General features: G+C 47.5%; 1 protein-coding gene across 4 annotated transcripts in view; it reads right to left on the bottom strand.

Annotated features, from left to right (window-relative positions):
* The window catches only part of EGFLAM (EGF like, fibronectin type III and laminin G domains), a 175,177-nt gene that overhangs the window by 17,629 nt on the left and 139,135 nt on the right, over nt 1–18,413 (bottom strand). For 2 of the 4 annotated variants that reach the window (XM_078066657.1, XM_036111083.2), the window contains exons 14-19: nt 17,225–17,350; nt 15,685–15,928; nt 12,470–12,581; nt 7,936–8,052; nt 5,289–5,469; nt 6–29 (exon numbers count right to left, since the gene is read on the bottom strand). In XM_078066657.1, coding sequence (XP_077922783.1) covers nt 6–29; nt 5,289–5,469; nt 7,936–8,052; nt 12,470–12,581; nt 15,685–15,928; nt 17,225–17,350 — 804 coding nt within the window. Of the gene's footprint in view, nt 1–5; nt 5,146–5,288; nt 5,470–7,935; nt 8,053–12,469; nt 12,582–15,684; nt 15,929–17,224; nt 17,351–18,413 lie in introns of those variants that run through there. The other 2 variants (XM_036111084.2, XM_078066658.1) reach the window with 2 other exon arrangements.

Here is an 18,413-nt window from a genome sequence, read left to right as displayed (position 1 = left end):
CTTACTATTGAGGCAGTGGTTCTCGCACTCTGCCAGCCGCCAGCATGGAACAGAAGAGGGGAAGTCGGAATTCCACAGGTCACCGGAAACCAGCCTTGTTTCCCCCATAAAGCCCTGAGAGGGCCCAGCCGGTCCTCTCAGGGGAATGGGAATAGGAACCCCACAGGGATGGCTGGAATCTCTCTCAGCACACTTAGCACCAACTCCCCTCCCTAAGTCTCCACTGCATAGTGGGGGGGGGGGGGCGGACAGAGAAGGGATGTGTCCCTTGTCTGACACTTCTGAGGCTCCCCTGACCTTGAACTAACAATCCCCATTTATTCTAAACCTGGAGAAACAGTTCTTTGCTGAACAGTTACTTACCTTGTCAATGATTATTACTTTTCTTGCCTCTAGGCTATGCGTGAAAGAGGAATGATAAGCCAGCCAGCTGCCTCTTTTCTCTCTGTAGTGGAAAAATATCCCCCCAATTCCCACCCCACTGGCCCTCTGCAAGATTCCAGAGCCCTGCTCATTCTGCGATTAACAAAGGGCGGGGGAAGGCTCCAGAAAGGACCCGACTGAATATAAAATGGTGAAAATATACTCACTGCAGGCAGTATCTATGGATAAATATGAATTCTGTACTAGAACATTAGAGCTGGAAGTGACCATCTAGCCCTTTCCGGCCCTTTGTAGTTTATTTAAATATTGTAAACATGATGATATTTTATCCTAACCCAATTTTTTCTACATCATCTTTTCTTCTGCGGCAAAGGCACTAATCAAAAAGTGTTTTTGTCACGTCTTCACCTTTATACCTAAAGGACTGTGCCAATCTGCCAACACAAAAAAATACCCCAATGAATAGCAGCCTCCAAGCCAGGGAAAGCAAATTTTCCACCTGAGGGACTTGAAATTCCCAACAGACTATAAGGAGCTGATGGAGCGCTGGCTCGTTCTTAGAGTCACAGGACCCCAGAGAAGGAAGGACCTGGGCGGGGGGGCTGTAACCTGACTTTCCCAACAGCATCCTGATGGATGGCCACCGGGCCCAAGCAGCTCCTTCATCCACAGGGTAGCACCCTCCCTTGCTGGACAGTTCTACTTGGTCCAGAATTCTTGGTTCCATGATGCTGCCTCGGTAGCTGGAGTAACAACCACCAAATACCTTTCCAGGACCAGCCTTCAACTCTCTCAAGATCAACATCCAGGCTGAACACACCCACATTGTTCCATTGTTGAATGATACAACATGCTAAGGAAGAAACAGTCCCTGTAGTCTGCATAAGGAATATGCTGTATTCATTTGTGTTTTTATATACTGAGTTTTCTTAAATTATGGCCTACGTTTACCGAAGCTGTTTTTTCACACACTGGGACCAGAAAAAGTAACATCATCTAAATCAGACCTCCCAAGGTGCTGTGAATTGACTAAATACTATAGAAAATGTTCAAAATGTTGTGTTTGTGGAAGGTGTGCAAGGTGTCAATGATGAGGCAAGACCGGATTCTGCAGGACTGAGAACCGTGTGCCCAAGGCCAGCTCGCTGTCGGTTTTGAGCGCGGAGCAGCTCTCCTCCACAGAGAAACACCCCCATCTAGCGGCCTGACGGGTCCTGCACGCTCCGAGTCCAAACTTGTCAGTAATGCAGGGAAGGGAAGGGAGGACCAGGGCTCAGAGTTCTTTCCCAAATGGCCTGCGTGCTATTGGCTGGGAGAAGCCCTGGGAGACAGCTGCATCCTCTCTCCTCGTCTTGGGACACTCAGATCATAGCCAAGGCGCCAAGAAGTCCCCCAGAAGAGAGAGCTGTTTAAACTGGGGTTACTCAGGATTACCCAAGCTTACCTGACCACAGACCCCCACACCCATTTTGTGTCTGTGAACGTATGTTGTCTGTCTTTGCATGTGTGCTCAAAACAGCCATTAATATTTCTTAGAACCTAATTTGGTACATGAGCTTCGTGAAATTCTGCTTTAACTTACTAGTAACTTACTTAGATACAAGAACTCTGAGGGACCGGATGCAAGATGGGTAAATTTGGATGAGAGTAGAGCGAAAGAGAAAAGAAATCTCTAAGGATGGGGCGTACCTTTTCCGAGGAGGGAGGCCCTGGTAACACCCCTCTGGGGAGATGAGAAGGGGGTCTCAGTATTGGGGTGCTCCATAGGGCGCCTAGATTTAAGGTAGCAGAAGGCACCTAAGAGTGAGAGCCCCTAAACGGGAGGTCAGGGGACCACCGAAGTCAGGCCTTATGATTTCCGTAGGCATCTGCAGTTAGAAGTAGGAGAACTGGCTTCTCCTGGCCTGGTGGGTTCCCCAGGCTGGGGCGGAGAGGTTCGGTTTTCCGTAGCTGCTAGTGCAATTGGGAGTCCACAGTGCCCCGGGAGCAGTGAGGAGCTCAGTGGGAGCTCGAGGCCCACTTCTGTCTGGGCTCAGCCTTGCAGGGACAAAGGGGGAGGTCCTTAAACCACTGTGATGGTCTGGGTGTCTAGACCATTCCAGGATAGGCCAGAGTTTCTGGTTCCAACCCTCCTGTGCCACCAAGAGGCGAGAAGAGGTGCCAATCTCCCAACGAGGGCCCTAGTGGAAATCACCTGCGTGCCACAAACTCCCTGACCAGGTTAGAGAAAGCCAGACTCACCAGGGACCCCCAAAGCTAAATTGCTGGTGGAGAAGGTGGTATGGATTGAATGAGGCCTGGAGCTGGTGACTTCAGCAGTGTGGGCTGCTCAATGTAAAAGGACCGCTTTAGCTTCCGGAGGGGATACTAAGGGTAGGTTCTTGCTTTTGAAAGATGATCTGGTTATCAGGGAGAAAAAAAAAGCCAAACTTTTAAATATAGGAAGCTACGCATCACCTTGCTGGATGAGACAAGACTGTCTCCTGTCTACCTGTCAGGATTCATCCTGACAACCAAGGATGGCTTCTGAACATTCTTGGTCTCTCCCACCAAGAATCTAACCAAAGTTTTAGAATGTTCTTCTGTGTTTCTGTGGAATAGTATAGCTGCCCACCTCTCTCCCTTCTCTTTCCAAACCTCACTCGGGACTAGATGCTCACCCCGATATTACAGCAGTCCGTGTGACAAGTGCATGCCACCGCGTGCCCGTTGGGGCCTGGAAAAAATTGTCCTTAATGGCCCTAACTTGTGCCCAGTCTCCCATTAATGCTGTCAAGCCATAAACAGGAGAAGAAATGACTTGCTACGGGCCACGCCCCCCATACAGAAGCCTTCCTAGAGGGGTAACAACTGCCCTTTGGGCAGAAGCACTATCTTTATTTCAAAGCATAAGGAAATACTGATACAACACGAGGGGAGCTGATAGTCGGCCTGGGTTTTACTCTGGGCTTGAGCCTAGCATGTTCCAGAAAAAGAGGCCTAAACGCCCCCCAGATCCCCCCGCCGCTGTCCATTCCCTTGGATCTTGCCAGGAGGCCCAGGCCCTCCCTGGAGCTCTGACTCTTCAAGCTGCTGAGACTTGCTTCTCACTGAACCTGAACGCACAGTTATGGAGCTATAAATGTGAGCACTTTATATCTGTTACGGCTAATGTTCTGCAGCAGAAAACGAGGGTTAACAAGATCACAAATTATCCTGTCCTTCCTCCTCTAATTCTCAAAGCTAAACGTTCATTTAAGCCTTGGGCTTTATATATTGACCATTAAGGTGAGCATCTGAGGCAGGAGCAAACCTGAATTGCCTGTGGTAAAGTTGGAGACCCAGGAAACTCAAACACGAATGTGTAAAATCCAAACTCAATTTTCCGAATGAATGGGCTACTCTTGAACTAAATCTCTGCAAGTACATGCTATTAGCCAAACAACAATTTGCTTGTTAGAATTATAATCAGGATCTTTCAGAAATGGATCCATCACTCTTCTTCAGAGGTTCATCACTAGGGTGAGCTATGTTAATAAACATATTTCTTATAATTTGCCATGCAGTTTTCAAAATTCATTGAAACAGAATACTACGCAGGCTTCCAACCAGCAAATTAGCATTCATACTTCCCAAGACTGCTGCAAAACAACTTCTCCTACTATTCCATACACCGCAGCATCTACCTGTAACTGACCATCTTCTCCTAAGCCCTAATTCTTTTTTTTTTTTTTTAAAGATTTTATTTATTTATTTGACAGAGAGAGACACAGCGAGAGAGGGAACACAAGCAGGGGGAATGGGAGAGGGAGAAGCAGGCTTCCCGCCGAGCAGGGAGCCTGATGCGGGGCTCGATCCCAGGACCCTGAGATCATGACCTGAGCCGGAGGCAGACGCTTAACGACTGAGCCACCCAGGCGCCCTCCTAAGCCCTAATTCTGATAAAGTTCGGGAACCTGGAAACAGATGGGAAAGAGAGAGAACACATCCCTTCACTTAGGCTCACTGCCTTATTTCCTTTGACCTGATGCCTTTTTTTTTTTTAGTTTGGCCTGATGCCTTTTTTTAGTTCCCAGGCTGGTGAGGCCATACTGATACTTGAAACAACAAGAGCCAATGGCCCAACATGATGACCATATACTGGTAGGCCTCTTCCAGACACCAGGTCCGTGGCCTCTGCCTCCCTAGGGCAGGTGTGGAAAGTTCCATCCGGTAGGGACTCAAGGCCTGTGACCTGCTCTAGCTTTCAGACAAGGGCGGGTTGGAAGCTGAGTAGCTCACAGCAGGTGTAGTGGATTTTCTTTTTCTCGCCAGCAACAATAATGGTGAGTACTGGCTGAGTATTTAATAGGCCTTCTCCTCAGGAATATGCATCGCCTCATTTAATCTACACTACCACCTTCTGTGCTAGACGCTATTGCATCATTATTCGCATTTTACTGATGAGGAAACCCAGGCACAGAGGAAACAGCATGAAAAATAACACTTTCAGAAGGTTATTTATACTTTAGTAGAATTTATATTTTTCTGTATTGGGCAAGATTTCTCAGATTTCTCCTTATTGCCTTCGCAGGTAGGGGTCAACATAGTTATCAGCTATAAAGCCCAGGCATCCACCTATCAGGATAGGCTCTGGGCATGGCTCAGAGGCAGGGGTCGCGCGGAAACCCCCCTACACTATGATATAACCTTTCGGCTGCTAGACCATCAGGGGATTCTCAGGGAAGACGCCGCACTGTTACCGAGGTACTTCGGCACTATCATTCTTCTTTAATAGAATGATTAACCATGTGACATGCCATCTAATACGCTCCTGAACTCATTGCCCCAAACAACGCACATGGCTGACCCGGGGTTCCCAACCCCTCCCGGAGGAGTCTGTCCCCTGTGCTCCCGGAGACACCCCCCTCCCGCACAGCGCCTACCTTTCTGGCAGTGCAGCCCCTCGAAGCCCAGGGGGCAGTCGCACTCGTAGCCCTCCTTCCTGGGCCGGCAGCTGCCCCCGTGCGCGCAGGGCCCCGCCACGCAGGGGTGGGCTGCGTTCTCCACGTTCACGCCCCGCGTGAAGTCGTGCTTCATGTGGATGGTGCGGTCGTTCAGGATGATCTGCGGGGGACAGAGGGTCAAGACGTTCAGGCGCTCGGAACACATCTTTGCAGTCTGCTAAAGCTTCCCTCGGCACCCGCACCCGCACGACGCGTGCTGAGGGAGCTTGCATAAACGAGTGTCCAGTTCCGGTTTTTATCGCCTTGTCAAAGCGATGCAGGAACCGAAGTGACTACCCGTGGTCCTTGGGAGAATCTGCAGAGAGGAAAGCATCCCCTGGCTCTGGAAGATTCCAGGAGGTCATAAAGAAGTCCTAATAAATACAAAATGAGGGTTCTCAACCTGGCTGCCTGTTAGAATCGCCTGGGGAACTTTAAGAAATGTACTGATGCCGGGGTCCCACGCAGGTCAATTGGATCAGCATCTCTGACGGTGGGATCCAGTCAGCAGTCATTTTAAAAAGCTTTCCAAGTGATTCTAAGATGCAACCAAGGTTGAAAGGTGCTGCTGTAAAACCAAGGAGGAAAGAATACAAAACAGGCAGGAATCAAAGGGGGACTGATGGCTCCTGGTGGCGGTGGGGCTGGGAGAAGCTTCTCCCTGTATTGCTGTGTTCTTCTGGCCAGTGGTCTCCAGGGAGTCTACAGCTCCATCAGCTGGGACTCCCCGATTGTCCCACCCACTCCTCTACCCTCCCTCCCTGACACTCTTGAATTCCCTTCCTCTCCACATCCCCTTCCCCACCATTAAAAAAGAAAAAAAAAGAAAAAAATTCAGATCACATTCTTAGTACTGCCATGCAAATTCACCGGCAAGAGAGCTCCTTTGCCTTCACCCCCTTTTCCCTGCAGTGGGGCTCTAGCAAAAATGATGAATTATACGGAGAGGTTACTGGGCTTTCCAGCCCCAGGTAAATGGAGCCAATGTTTTCAGCCCTTGACTTGGAGAGTGTGTTTATTTTGAGCTGTGTGGGCGTTTCAGTGTCACGCAGGCTTTGCAGAACCTGGGGACAGAACACCTCTCAGAAAGACCTCTGCCCTGCAGGGGCTTCTAAGAGGTTAGCCATGGTCTTTCCTGCCACTAATGCATGGTTCCACAAGCTTGCCTAGTCCTTGGAGGGTGTCGGGAGAGTTGGGAGACACTTTTTTTCCCCAGTTTTGAATCTTACAAACTGCGAGAAAGTAGCCAGAGTCCTTCTATACTCGTCCCCTTTTCATGCTCCAAGTGAAAGAGTGTGAAACGGAGTCATACGTATTTGAGACAAGCCCAGATGCTACCGTCCACCACAGGACACGGCACAGCCAATGACTCAGCCCCTGGGAGGGGAGGGTGGCCTTCCCAGGAGGTGAGGAGGAAAGGGTTATGTGTGCTGTGTGAAGGGGGGAGGGGCAAAGCCTGACAAGGGAGGGGAGAGAGAGTGAGGCCACTTAGCATCTCAGCTTGCTTTCTAAGTGAGAATTTCTAACACGCGATTAAACAAGGCCAAGCCCGCTGATGGGGGACCATGGGCTGAGCTGAGGTGTCACTGACATCGCTGTTCAGCAACACAGGGAAACACATCAGGGGCAGCAAGTATTGCCTGGATCCCTTTTGTGGGACCCACACCGGGATACAAGAGAAGAAGGACAGAGCCCCATGAGGCCCTTCCGAGTGCCCGGATGTGTAAATCACGATAGGACCACCTTTCACTGGCCTCCTTCATTTCACGCTCCCTCATGCTTCATGCCAAGGCTAGAAAGGATCAGTGGCCCACCACCCACCATCGGTTGCTAAAGGAAAACAGGAGGAAGCTAATATCCAGGAATCGAATATGCTTTTCTTCAAATCCTTTTTCTCCCAGGGCTTGGCAGTCCTGGGAATCTGGTTTGGTGAGTCAGCCTGCCTGTCTGTTACAGACAAAACATGTTATCATAACCAGAGAGGTCACGGGCAGCCCCAAGAGAAGGAATAACAGACAAATAGGAGTGCGGTCAGTGCCCTGTATCTTTAACTAGCTGAAGGATTTTTTTTCTGAACCTTCTACGGAAGGACTTCTTCATCTATGCTCTTAAGAGCTTGGTTACGTGATTGATGAACAACTGCTAACTTGCAGGGGTGGCAATGGGGGTGGAAGTGGGGATGGGGGTTGGCTCTTGACTTGAGCCGACTGCATAGTAACCCCAAAGAGAAGCACAGAGCCAAGAGTTGCTAGGAGACTCCATTCGCCTCCTTCCCTTTGGTAGAAGCATCTGCAGCCACCTGATGCCTGTTCCCTCCCTCAGCACCGCCCGGATCCTTTGGTGGACTGGCTGTAAAGATTCATCTTCACTGAGTTGCATTCATGGAATGTCTGCTGGACAGAGGCCCTGGGGTAGAAGTCATAAGAAAGTAGGGTTGGAAAGCTCTGTTGCTAGCCTTAAAAAAGAAAACCTTAAAACTTTCTCCAAGCTTCTTTTTTGGAGGCATGGGATTATACCGATCATAGTTCTCGATTCCATCGTCTGTAGACAAGGTCACACAACAAACATGCACAAGTAAAGCTGGTACCTTCTGGATGCTCCCACTAAACGGCTTCAGGATGCCTGAGTTCTTCTTCACATCATCATAATTCGGGACTCCACCAATAAAAATGTCCGTGTTGCACTTAATCTGCGTGAAGCCTCCCTGCCAAAAGAGTAGACACGAAACACGGCATAGCTTCAGAAAAGATAGTCAAGACTACCAACTGGTAGACCTGGTACCCTGGGGACCCACCCCAAAAGGCTGGGGGGACTTCCACATTGGTTTGCATTGCCACTTACCCCCATTTGAATGTCTATAAGTGTAGTAACCTCTCTGAGACTCTGTTTTACCATCTACAAAATGGGAACCCTAATATCTACTGCAGAGAGGTGTCATAGTGCATGTGGTAGACTGCATGACTGCCCACCAGTATTCAGCACTTCTCCAGAAGCACCCCTCTCCCTGCAGGAAGATCAGCTCCAATCTATTGACCTTGAGTGGGGCCAGGTAACTGGCTTCAGTCAATAAAACACGGGCAGAAGAGAAATGAATCATTTCTGCACAGAAGCTTTCAGAGCCAGAAAGGGGGGCTCATGGTGGACTCTCAGCCTGGGTGTCAGATTCAAGCTGCACCTGACCAGGGGTGCCTGGATGGCTCAGTCGGTTAAGCATCTGACTCTTGGTTTTGGCTCAGGTCATGATCCCAGGGTGATGAGATCAAGTCCTGCGTCGGGCTCCACACTCAGGAGGGAGTCTGCTTGAGATTTCTTTCCCTCTGCCCACCCCCCAAATAAATAAACAAAATATATATTTTTTAAAAAGCTGCACCTGACCACGGATGGACATGTAAGTGAGAAATAAGCCCTTATTGTAGCTGCTGCTATTTTGGAGCTGTTTGTGATTGACGTTGGCACAGTCTAGCCTCTCTCGGAGGCTGAGATCCTGCTTACTTAGCACTTTGCCCACAGTTGGATGCATAATCAGCATTCCTGTCTGCCCAGCTATTGTTATATTAGGCGGTGGTAAAGACAGAACCTCTTTCGGCCAAGAGAAAAGGAAGGCGTGGTGGGTGGGAGGCATTCCTTCTTAACAACTACAAAGGGTAGAGAAATTCTTCTATTTTCCAAATTCTGAGAAAACTTCCCATGTTAACCCCCAGAGGTTTCCCTCTTACTGGTTATTTCAACAGCCTAAACTCTCATGCGTGGGCTAGGCATTAAGCTGTGTGTAATATTTAAGGTTTAAACTCCTTCAGATACGAGCTGTAAGCAAAAAGTTAAAATGTTCTAACAATTAGAGATACATTGAAATTTGAGATCTCTGTGATGAATACTCTTTAGGTAACGTAAGTCAGGTTTCCTCTTACTCACGGTAAAAAGAAATATAGATAGTAGCAGCATTTAGTCATTAATTTAACCAATATTATTGGGCATTACTGTGTCCCAGGCACTAAATGCTGCACAAACAACAGGAAATAAGGAAGACCTGGTTCCTGGCCTCCAGAGGCTGACACGGGCAGGTGGGATTAGCTCAGCAAGGGCTGTTCAGGGGACTCTGGATGCACATGGGCGGGCGGTGTCCCATATCCTACCCTAGACCCAGAGAGTTGGGGAGGTGGTCGAGGAAGAGTCAGAACTGTAGAAACTGGCCAAAGTCAGGGCTTGAGGGGAAATAGTAGGTATAGGGCAGAGGCAAGGAGGGACCAGATCCTGCACGCATAGAAATTTACCCTGTACCCAAAAAGCAGTGAGCTTTACGCAGAGAGAAAATAGTCCTATCTGTGTTTTAGGCAGATCACAGGCCAGAGGGAGGAGAATGGATGTGGCTCAGGTCAGAGTAGGGAAGGGGAGACAGGGAGGGCAGAGAGGAAGGTGCACCATCTCAGGGGATGCTCACAGCGGCCAGGTCCAGCCAGGTAACGGCAGGGAGGTCTCGACTGGAATATAGACAGCACCGCCTTCTGTCAATAACCTTTGGGCAGCTTCCAGAGTTCTTATTTAACTGGCCAGGGGTTGGGGGGGACGCGGTGCTCATCAAAGAAGCGAAAGGGCTTCAGGAATTCTAGTGGCTGCCTGGAATACTGCCCCAGGCAGCGGCTCTCACCACACACCCACAGGCACCCATCACGGTCACGTCTTAGCTCTTACCCAAAAGTTCAAATCGGCTAATAAGAGGAAAGGAGGAAGGCTGCAGGGTCACAGGGATTTCAGAGAAATAGGCTGTTTTGAAAAACCTTTGAGTTATAGTTGTATCCAGGGAACGGGACCCGGCCTCCTGGGGTGAGATCTGCTTCCTTTTGGTTGCTCATCAGAATCCTCCCCCACCTACCTCCTGTTGACCAGAGGCAGGCCCGCAGCTGCCCCACCCACGGGGAACCGCAAGAGAAAAGCGAATAGACCCCACCAAAATGAGGCTTCGTGTCTAGATCTGCCACTTCTATTTAGCTGGAAGTGGATGGAAAATCTGAGCAAAGCCACTGGTTAGGGTTTTCTGGAGCCCTCAGAAGCACATCCCTTCTTTAAGTCTGGCTTAGACTCAACCCTGGATGTTGGTATTTCTCAGCTGAGCAACCCAAAGTTCGGTTCAGCTTTAGTGTGGACACTTAGGAGCCGACGTCCTGGGTTAACTCCCAGAAGTGTTTGCACACCCCACCCATCTCTAAGCTCTAAGACCACTATTCTTAATACCATTGCTCTATAACCAAAAGGGTCAGCCATGCCTTTGAACATGGTATGGGCAGCTAGCTGGGGAGCAGAAACCCCTGGGGGAAGATGTGATTAAGGCTCAACTCACTGAGATCAAGCATGGGGCCTTCCACTCCTGTCTCAGAGCTACCTCAAAATAAACGAACAAACAAAAAACCACCTCACATGTACCCAGAATAGCTACACCTTTACCCACATGTCTATATTGCTTTCCAGGTGGGAGCTGCACTCCAGCTTCCGTCTGTTCCAAAAGCCAATAGGGAGGCACTGATTCGACCATACTGGTTTAATTCTCATTCTCTGATATGGTAGCAATAGAAATTCTGAGGTATGGTTTTTACCTTTGTGTTGTCTCTTCGCTGTAGAATTCCAATGGTAAATATCATGTCCTGAAAAGTTCCTTACTTATAATCAGAGGCCTTAATCCTACTATCTACAAATATCCCCATTCTGAACTTTTGTTCCTTTTGTACAAATGTTTGTAACTAAGGCCTACAGAGATACAATGCTTTTTTGAATTTATATTAAATCAACATACAGTCAAGTCTATAGTTGTGAATTTCTACTTCTATCTTGGACTAAATTCAGCTGTTAGAATTTTCTGGCTCATACCAGAAGTGATTCCTGTTCTCCCTTTAAAATCCATCTCCCTCCCTCCCTTTCTTCCTTCCTCCCTCTCTCCCTCCCCGACTCCTTCCCTGTTTTCCTTCCTTCCCTCTCTCCTTCCTTCCTTCTTTCCACAAAAACGTATAGAACATTTTCTAAGTTTGAAGGGTGCTCACCTCTTGAAGCAGAACCCAGTTTGGGATTCTTCTAATCCTGAGGAGGTCCTTGGTTCTGACAGGACCTCCCACCACTGCCATCCCTTATGCTGGCCTCTGGACATATGTGTGTTCTTCCTTTTTTCTTCTTCAACCCAATACCTCTTTCCTCACCAAAAGTCTCCTTTTCTTCCTTTTCTTTTTTCTACCAATCCATTTTCTTATCAGAATACCCACATTCTTTAACGTCCTCTTTAAATTTGGAGATGTACAGAACAAAGACTGCTGGGAATTAAAATAGTAGAAAATCTAAAGTCCCCTCTGTTTTAGGGGGACTAAATTTTTTGTGTGTAAAGAATCCTAGTAGATTATAATTTAAAACAAATCTCTCTTATCTCTTCTTAAAAATGTTATTTTCTTTGGACATGACCTTGGAAATAAAATCATGGATGAAAGTTATAAACTTGAGTAGAAATTCTGCGCTCTGAGGTCACGAGAGTACTCAATTAACTAATAATAAGTCAAGCTGTGTAGTGTTAACCGGATGCCGGGTACCGTTGTGTTTTATATATATAGCTATTCTAATTTGCACAACTCTGTGAACTAGGCCCTATTATCATCACCATTATCCCCATTTTATAGATGAGAAAACACAAACTTGGTCAAATGACCTATCTGAGTTGACACTATTGATAAGTAATGGAGCTAGATCTGCAACCCAGGAGCCTGGCATCAGAGCCGTGTTCTTGTCAGACGTGTGACCCCCCACACCGATGGCCTGCCCTCCAAGTCCATGTCCTGACCTACTACATTAGACACTGACTCGAACAAAGGCAGGGATTGGTGGTAGGGGTGGGGGTGACAGGCAATATTGTAAATGCCAGACTTGTATTAGCTCACTTAATCCTCGCAACAACCGTAAGAGACCTCCCCCATTATTACCCCATTCACAGCCGAGGAATAGAAACGTTAACTTGCCCAGTGGGGAGCTTGGGTGTTAAGCAAGGCAGCCTGGCACCGGGGTCCATGTACTTAACCACTACACTGCTGCTCTTCTCGCCAGGACAGGAAGAAACCAGTAACCCAGTTCCCGCCAACGGGTGTCCTGCTTACCTCTGCCATTGCTTCCACCACCTTCTGCTTATCCACTTGTAAGATCCCATTCTTTGCTGTACGAGACACGTGCAGCTCGTGCCAGTGGCCCAGGGTGAGGGGGTCTTCACTCCTGTCGAAGGAAGGAAACTGAGCGTGGGTTAGCATCACTGGTGTTGCGGATCATGCTCATGAATCCACCTGGATGCAACCGATGCCAACCTCAGATGCCTCATTTCATTCGGTCCAAAGAAAACAATCATTCCTGCTTAGTAAGCACAGCTGTGTGAGCTCCATCTATTGGACCCCTTTATGGTAGGAACATTGCAATTATTGTTTTATTTATTTGTTTCAACAAGCCTGAAATGTGGGTCAGATGAGCCTGGTTTTCTAGATGAAAGGTGACAGGAGGGTGAGATGTGATCACAGCTGCACACAAGCTTTGAAAAAGAGTTACCTGGGCTCTGGTGTAAAACACAGATTCTTTGTTGTACTGATGTCTGCAGCATCCTTCGAAATGCAGAGAAATAGGATGGATTGATGGATGGATTGATGAGTGGATGGATGGATGGATAGATGGATGGATGGATGGTTGGAGAGATGGATGGATATAAGGATAGCTAGGCATGTGATAAAGCAAATATAGCAAACTATTAATTGTAGATGGCAAATGGGAGGTATAAGGATGTTTACTATATAATTCTTCCAACTTTTCTATATGTTTGAAATTTCTCATAATAAAATGTTGGGGGGGGAAGAATTCCATATTGTCTGATATTGTGGAAAGGATTAAAGGGACTTTAAAAATCCAATTATTAATTCCAGGTGGAAGCACTTAAAGTTTAAATGTTATCAATAGGAGTTTTACACATTACTTTGGATAGTGAGGTATGCAAGAAGAGTATAATTATTGCATTTGTATTTCTAACAGTGTCTAATTCATGGCCTTCACTGAACCTCCCAATTATTTTTTGATCCTGGACCATCTTTAGAAAACTGTCAGGAATACCAATGGGCATAATTATCGAAAGGTCTCCACCCCCTCACTTGATTTTTTTTGCTCTGGCTAATGTTTTTGTGATTTGTCCTTAGCAATTAGAATTTAATCACCTTGGCTAAATCGATATGCAATAAAGAAACCAGAGGCGCTCTTAAAGCAGCCCCGTCTCCGTGATAAGTCACAGCGCCTTGGTGGCGTTCTTGTCCTGCCGAGGTCATTCCCTGTCAATACCTGCCTTCCTCAGCATGCTGGTATTGATCCCAGCCATCACAAGCTCATTGCAGTTGCCTCGATTTTTGAATCAAGTTCATAATGAACTTGACCACCTTATCCTTTTCCTAAAGTTAAAATGATTTGGCCAATTCCACAATTTCCTGTGGTTCCGGCTTTCAGTGAATGTTCTTAATCAAGCAAGAAGTCTTTGAAATGGTTTTCAAAATAAACATCTTGCAAAGGGGCGCCTGAAACACCTACAGTAATCACTGTTGTCAGGTTACACTGGAGAGGGGAGGGGACAGGGGGTGCTTTGCCCCTTGGACACTCTGAGCACTTGCTTCCTTTTCATCACAACTAATACGCAGAATCCTTTTTCCAGGCGCTTTCCTGCCAGGCCGGAAGACAATAACTCACGTTTAAAATAAATAAATAAATAAATAAAACCACCTCTTGTCTCAAAGAGGCACAGAATTACGAAAAAGAGACATGCTGGACACTCAGGTCCTATCTGTCTGTGACCCCACAGCTGGAGCTGTCTCCATGGAGACGTGGGGTGTGGGGGGCCAACCGTCCAGGAGGAGGGCTAATGAGCCCCGACCCTCCCCTCACTCTTTCTGGTTACTCCGTATCCAGGAGGAAGCCATTTGAAAACACAAGGTGATATTCAAGGTGTCTTTCCTTCTCAACTTGACAAATAGTTGCTTAGCTGTTTTGCATAATCATATGTAAATTGAATCAATTAAATACCCACCCACGTTGTCTTGAGACCTAGGATGTTTTTGCATAACCAGAGGTACAAAAATGTTCGTCCATGCCCCAAGGAAGGAAGTGTCACTGATGTGCACGAATTCAGCCACAGGACAAAAATGAACAGTCCTTCTTAAGAATTGTTGGAACCTAATGCAGTAAGCACTTCTCATCAGCCATGAAAAATGACCAGCAGTTAAGGGCGATGTATGGTCGTAACATCTCTCCCACACGCTCTTCCTAAAAATGACAGTCTAGCAGTATGAATTACGATTGAACGCAGCCCGCAATTTCCTTTAAGACAACCACCACCGACTGATTTCCTGCTGCGGGGCACCACTGAATGAAACATCGTAGTGAGTTTCAAAAGAGAATTCACCAAATGTAGGAACAAGGAGCATGTCTGCCTTTGATGAGCAGCCCTCTGGCTTGAAGGTAAAAACTACCATGGGAGCAAGATAGTAAGAATAGGGAGACCTAGACAAATAAGAACATCTGCCCCTACCACCCACAGGCTCTGAGGGAGTCATCAAAATAGTGACACACTGGATGGGAACAATCGATCTGCTAAATAAATTAATAGTACAAGTGAGATAACAGGAGGACAGGTTTGACAACCCGGGGCCAATTCTGCAGCTACCAGCAAGTACTTCACAAGCACCTAGTCACGGCCACGCTATTGAAACCACTCATCACACAGCCTTCTTGAGCATCATGGTCAGGGACGGGTCCCTGCGATGGTGCCAGGCTCTTACATGGAGAACGGTAAGAGACTCGCGAAATAACTGGTTACCATCAAAGAAACAGGGCGAGAGGAGAGTAAACATTAAAAGCGAGGTCACCAAGGACATTTCTGTTCATTCAATGTCTGTTAATACGTCTTTACTAGTCATCGCGTATTTGCTGGGCGCCCACCGAGCGATGCTGTGAGCACGCGCAGATGAATTACACTTCATCACGTTTCTCCTGATGGCGCCGAACGAAATGAAGGCGGGGTAGCCCCATCTGAAGCAAGCCCGTCTGCCAGAGGTGGAAGCAGAGAGTCGCTCCCTGCTGGGGAGTTATTGGAGAAAAGCAAGTCTTGCCAGGAGGAAAGCATGAGCCGTAAGGAAGCATGTTATCTGTAAACACCAGGACAAATTTCAGAAAAGATAACTGTGGAGGGAAGACAGGGAGGGTGCAAGCCATTAGGACAAAGTCATCTTTTCCCAAAGTGACCGCTGTTTAGCTTTTGGGGAGGGGGAGGGGGGCCGCTGAAGGTCTCAGCCCTTACCTGAGAACACCGGTCCCAGAGCCACAGTCAAAGCGGAACTCCACGTGGCCCCCCGCCATGTTGACAGACAGGAAGTCTTTGCTGGCTGTGTCATAGCTGTAGAGGAGGACGCCGTCACCCGAGTCCGGCCGAAACGTGATCTCAAACTCCGTGAAGGAGAGGTAATGCTGGGGCTCCAGGGGCCAGGGGGTTGCAGCATAGGACCTCAGGGACTTGCTGAATTGAGGAATGATCAGGGTGAAAGCTGAGGGAAGAAGCATGTCATTAGAAATCCCTCTGTGGCAGGACCAGCCACGTTCTTTTCCTCCTGGGTACAGAGCGAAACTACATTTCCCAGCAGCCCTGAGTTAGTTGGCCGGTGTAGAATGTGGGTGGGAGTCTTATACAGCACCCCAGATCTGGCCCCTCGAATTTCCTCATCTGTTGGCTGAATGCACGAAGCAGGGGGGTGGGGGATTCTAAGGCCCTGGCAGAGCCACTGGAAGGCAGGAGCCTGCACCCCTGAATGGCGTACCCCCCAGCCCCCTACTGGCCTGCAGTGATGTGTGATGTGAGCAAGGATCAACCTTTATTATGTTAGGCTACAAAATATGAGATGATAGGTAACAGCTTTGGCTTACTGGAAATCATAGGCCCTCTTCTAGGTGAAAGGAGATTTGAGAATATACAGTGTTAAAAAAAAATTTCTCCCAGAATGCTGTCTTAGGTCCAAATTTGAATCACTAGTAAAAAATTAAAACATGTTCAACTCTGCATGGTGTTCCAAAATCTTTTAAATCTTTAACATTTTCCATTATTATATGTGTGTGTTTGTGTATGCATTGTGTTTACATGTATATACACACATGTTGGTTTATACGTGTATCGAGACCTATACAGACAGTCTGAGAGGTGGAATAATTCACTAGAACAGGACAAAGACAAAGAAACAAGATGACTTTTGTCCCATCCCATTGTTAATGATTCTGTGTATATTTTCCCAACCTTTTCTCTGAAACTGACGGATATTCTACAGAGCATGAGCTACAAATGGTCTGATGCAGACCATATGCACAGAGGTTTTTCAAAGTTTTTTGAGGGCCAAAAGGAGCCCACCAAAGCCTGGCCCAAGAGCATCTTCAAATGAACATATCTTTGGTTGGTTTGATACTTCAACACTCAAAGACACTCCAACCTGATTAAAAAAGGGGGGGGGGGCACGCCTGGGTGGCTCAGTCACTTAAGCATCTGACTCTAGCTCAGGTCATGATCTCAGAGTCCTGGGATTGAGCCCCATGTAGGGCTCCCTGCTCAACAGGGAGTCTGCTTCTCCCTCTGCCTCTCTCCACCCCCTCCACCTCGTGCATGCTCTCTCTCTCTCTCTCTCTCAAATAAATAAATAAAATCTTTTAAAAAAAAAGATTCTCCCACGTTTCCCAATAATGCATAAACTTTAATCCCATAAACATGTATGGGACCTTGCTAAAAGCACATTGATGAAAAATTACATCAACATGAATTAGTGCAGACAGAGATCACAATCAACTTGCTTCTTTCTCACCATCTTCACAGTGTCGCCCTTTAAATCCAAGGGGACAGAGGCAAATGTAGGAGTCGGCTTTGACTGCCGTGCAGGTGCCACCATTGATACACGAAGCTTCGTCACAGAGTCCGCTGCTGCATTCCCCTGAACACAGAACAGGAATTACAAAACTGATCCATCACGTGAGCCAGGCCGAGATGATGGTGCTGACCATGCCAACCGCTCAGGGCTCCGAATAAGTACAGTTCAGTTCCCACTCCTGTTCACTGGTACCCCTGCACAACTGGAAAACAGCTTTCAGGGTAAGTGGAATGTACCCTTCGTTTTAATTTGATTTTGGCTTGTTCTTTATGAAGAGCCACAGAATCTTCAAAACATGGTGGACACAATAAATCAAGTACTAAATTGTCAGACAATTTTATGACCACTGACGAGGATGAATGAGCTGTTTCTGCTTTAATTCATCTCTCTCTTATTCCCACAAGAGTGTGTTTCAATCCCTCCAATGTCAACAGGCATTTCTGTTAAAAGCGTTCTAGTTTGTGTGGCCCCAATTACCTTAAGTGCTACCACCCTGTGGGTTCAAAGTTGAGGCAATAGTTGCGGACTGAAGCCATGTCTAACGGAGGATCTGGCCTGAACTGTCCACTCCTCTGTCTGGGGCAGGGAGAGGTGAGGGGGCTCCATAATACCTCAGCGTGTGCCTTCCAGAATCCCTATTTCTACCTCCAAAGTTACGATCGTATGGGAGACAGGATGGTGGCCTGGAGTAAAAAGTGGTGAGAGACTCAACACCAGATGGGTCCATTCTCTTTACCAAACACATATTAGAGAGGCCCATCCAGGGCATACTTTGTCATTGTCAAGATCATCAGATGAAGGGGAAAGAAATGGACTTCTCCTACACTGCTTTTCTTCTGCTTCTTTGGTCTTCCTTTTCTCCTTGTATATAAGAAATAAATTAGACAGAAGGGCCACTATCTGGCCCAGAACGATATAGGTTGAGTACAAAACACTTCTTCCTGGGATGGGGGCAAAGGGGCACATCTCTGATGGAGGGGTCCAGCCCTGCACCCTGCAGACAGTGATGCTGTGCCCACCTCCCACCTCCCCCATGTTGGCCTGGTTGTGTCATCTCAGCAGGGCAAGCCTCTCGTCCTTTCCTCCTCAGTCCTCTGCATTTGTCGAGCGGATCCAGTCTCTGCTT

This window comes from Halichoerus grypus, chromosome 2, assembly GCF_964656455.1.
Source record: "Halichoerus grypus chromosome 2, mHalGry1.hap1.1, whole genome shotgun sequence".
Taxonomy (NCBI): Eukaryota; Metazoa; Chordata; class Mammalia; order Carnivora; family Phocidae; genus Halichoerus; species Halichoerus grypus.
Note: the sequence above shows the minus strand (reverse complement) of the source record. Positions and strands in the feature narration are given on the sequence as shown.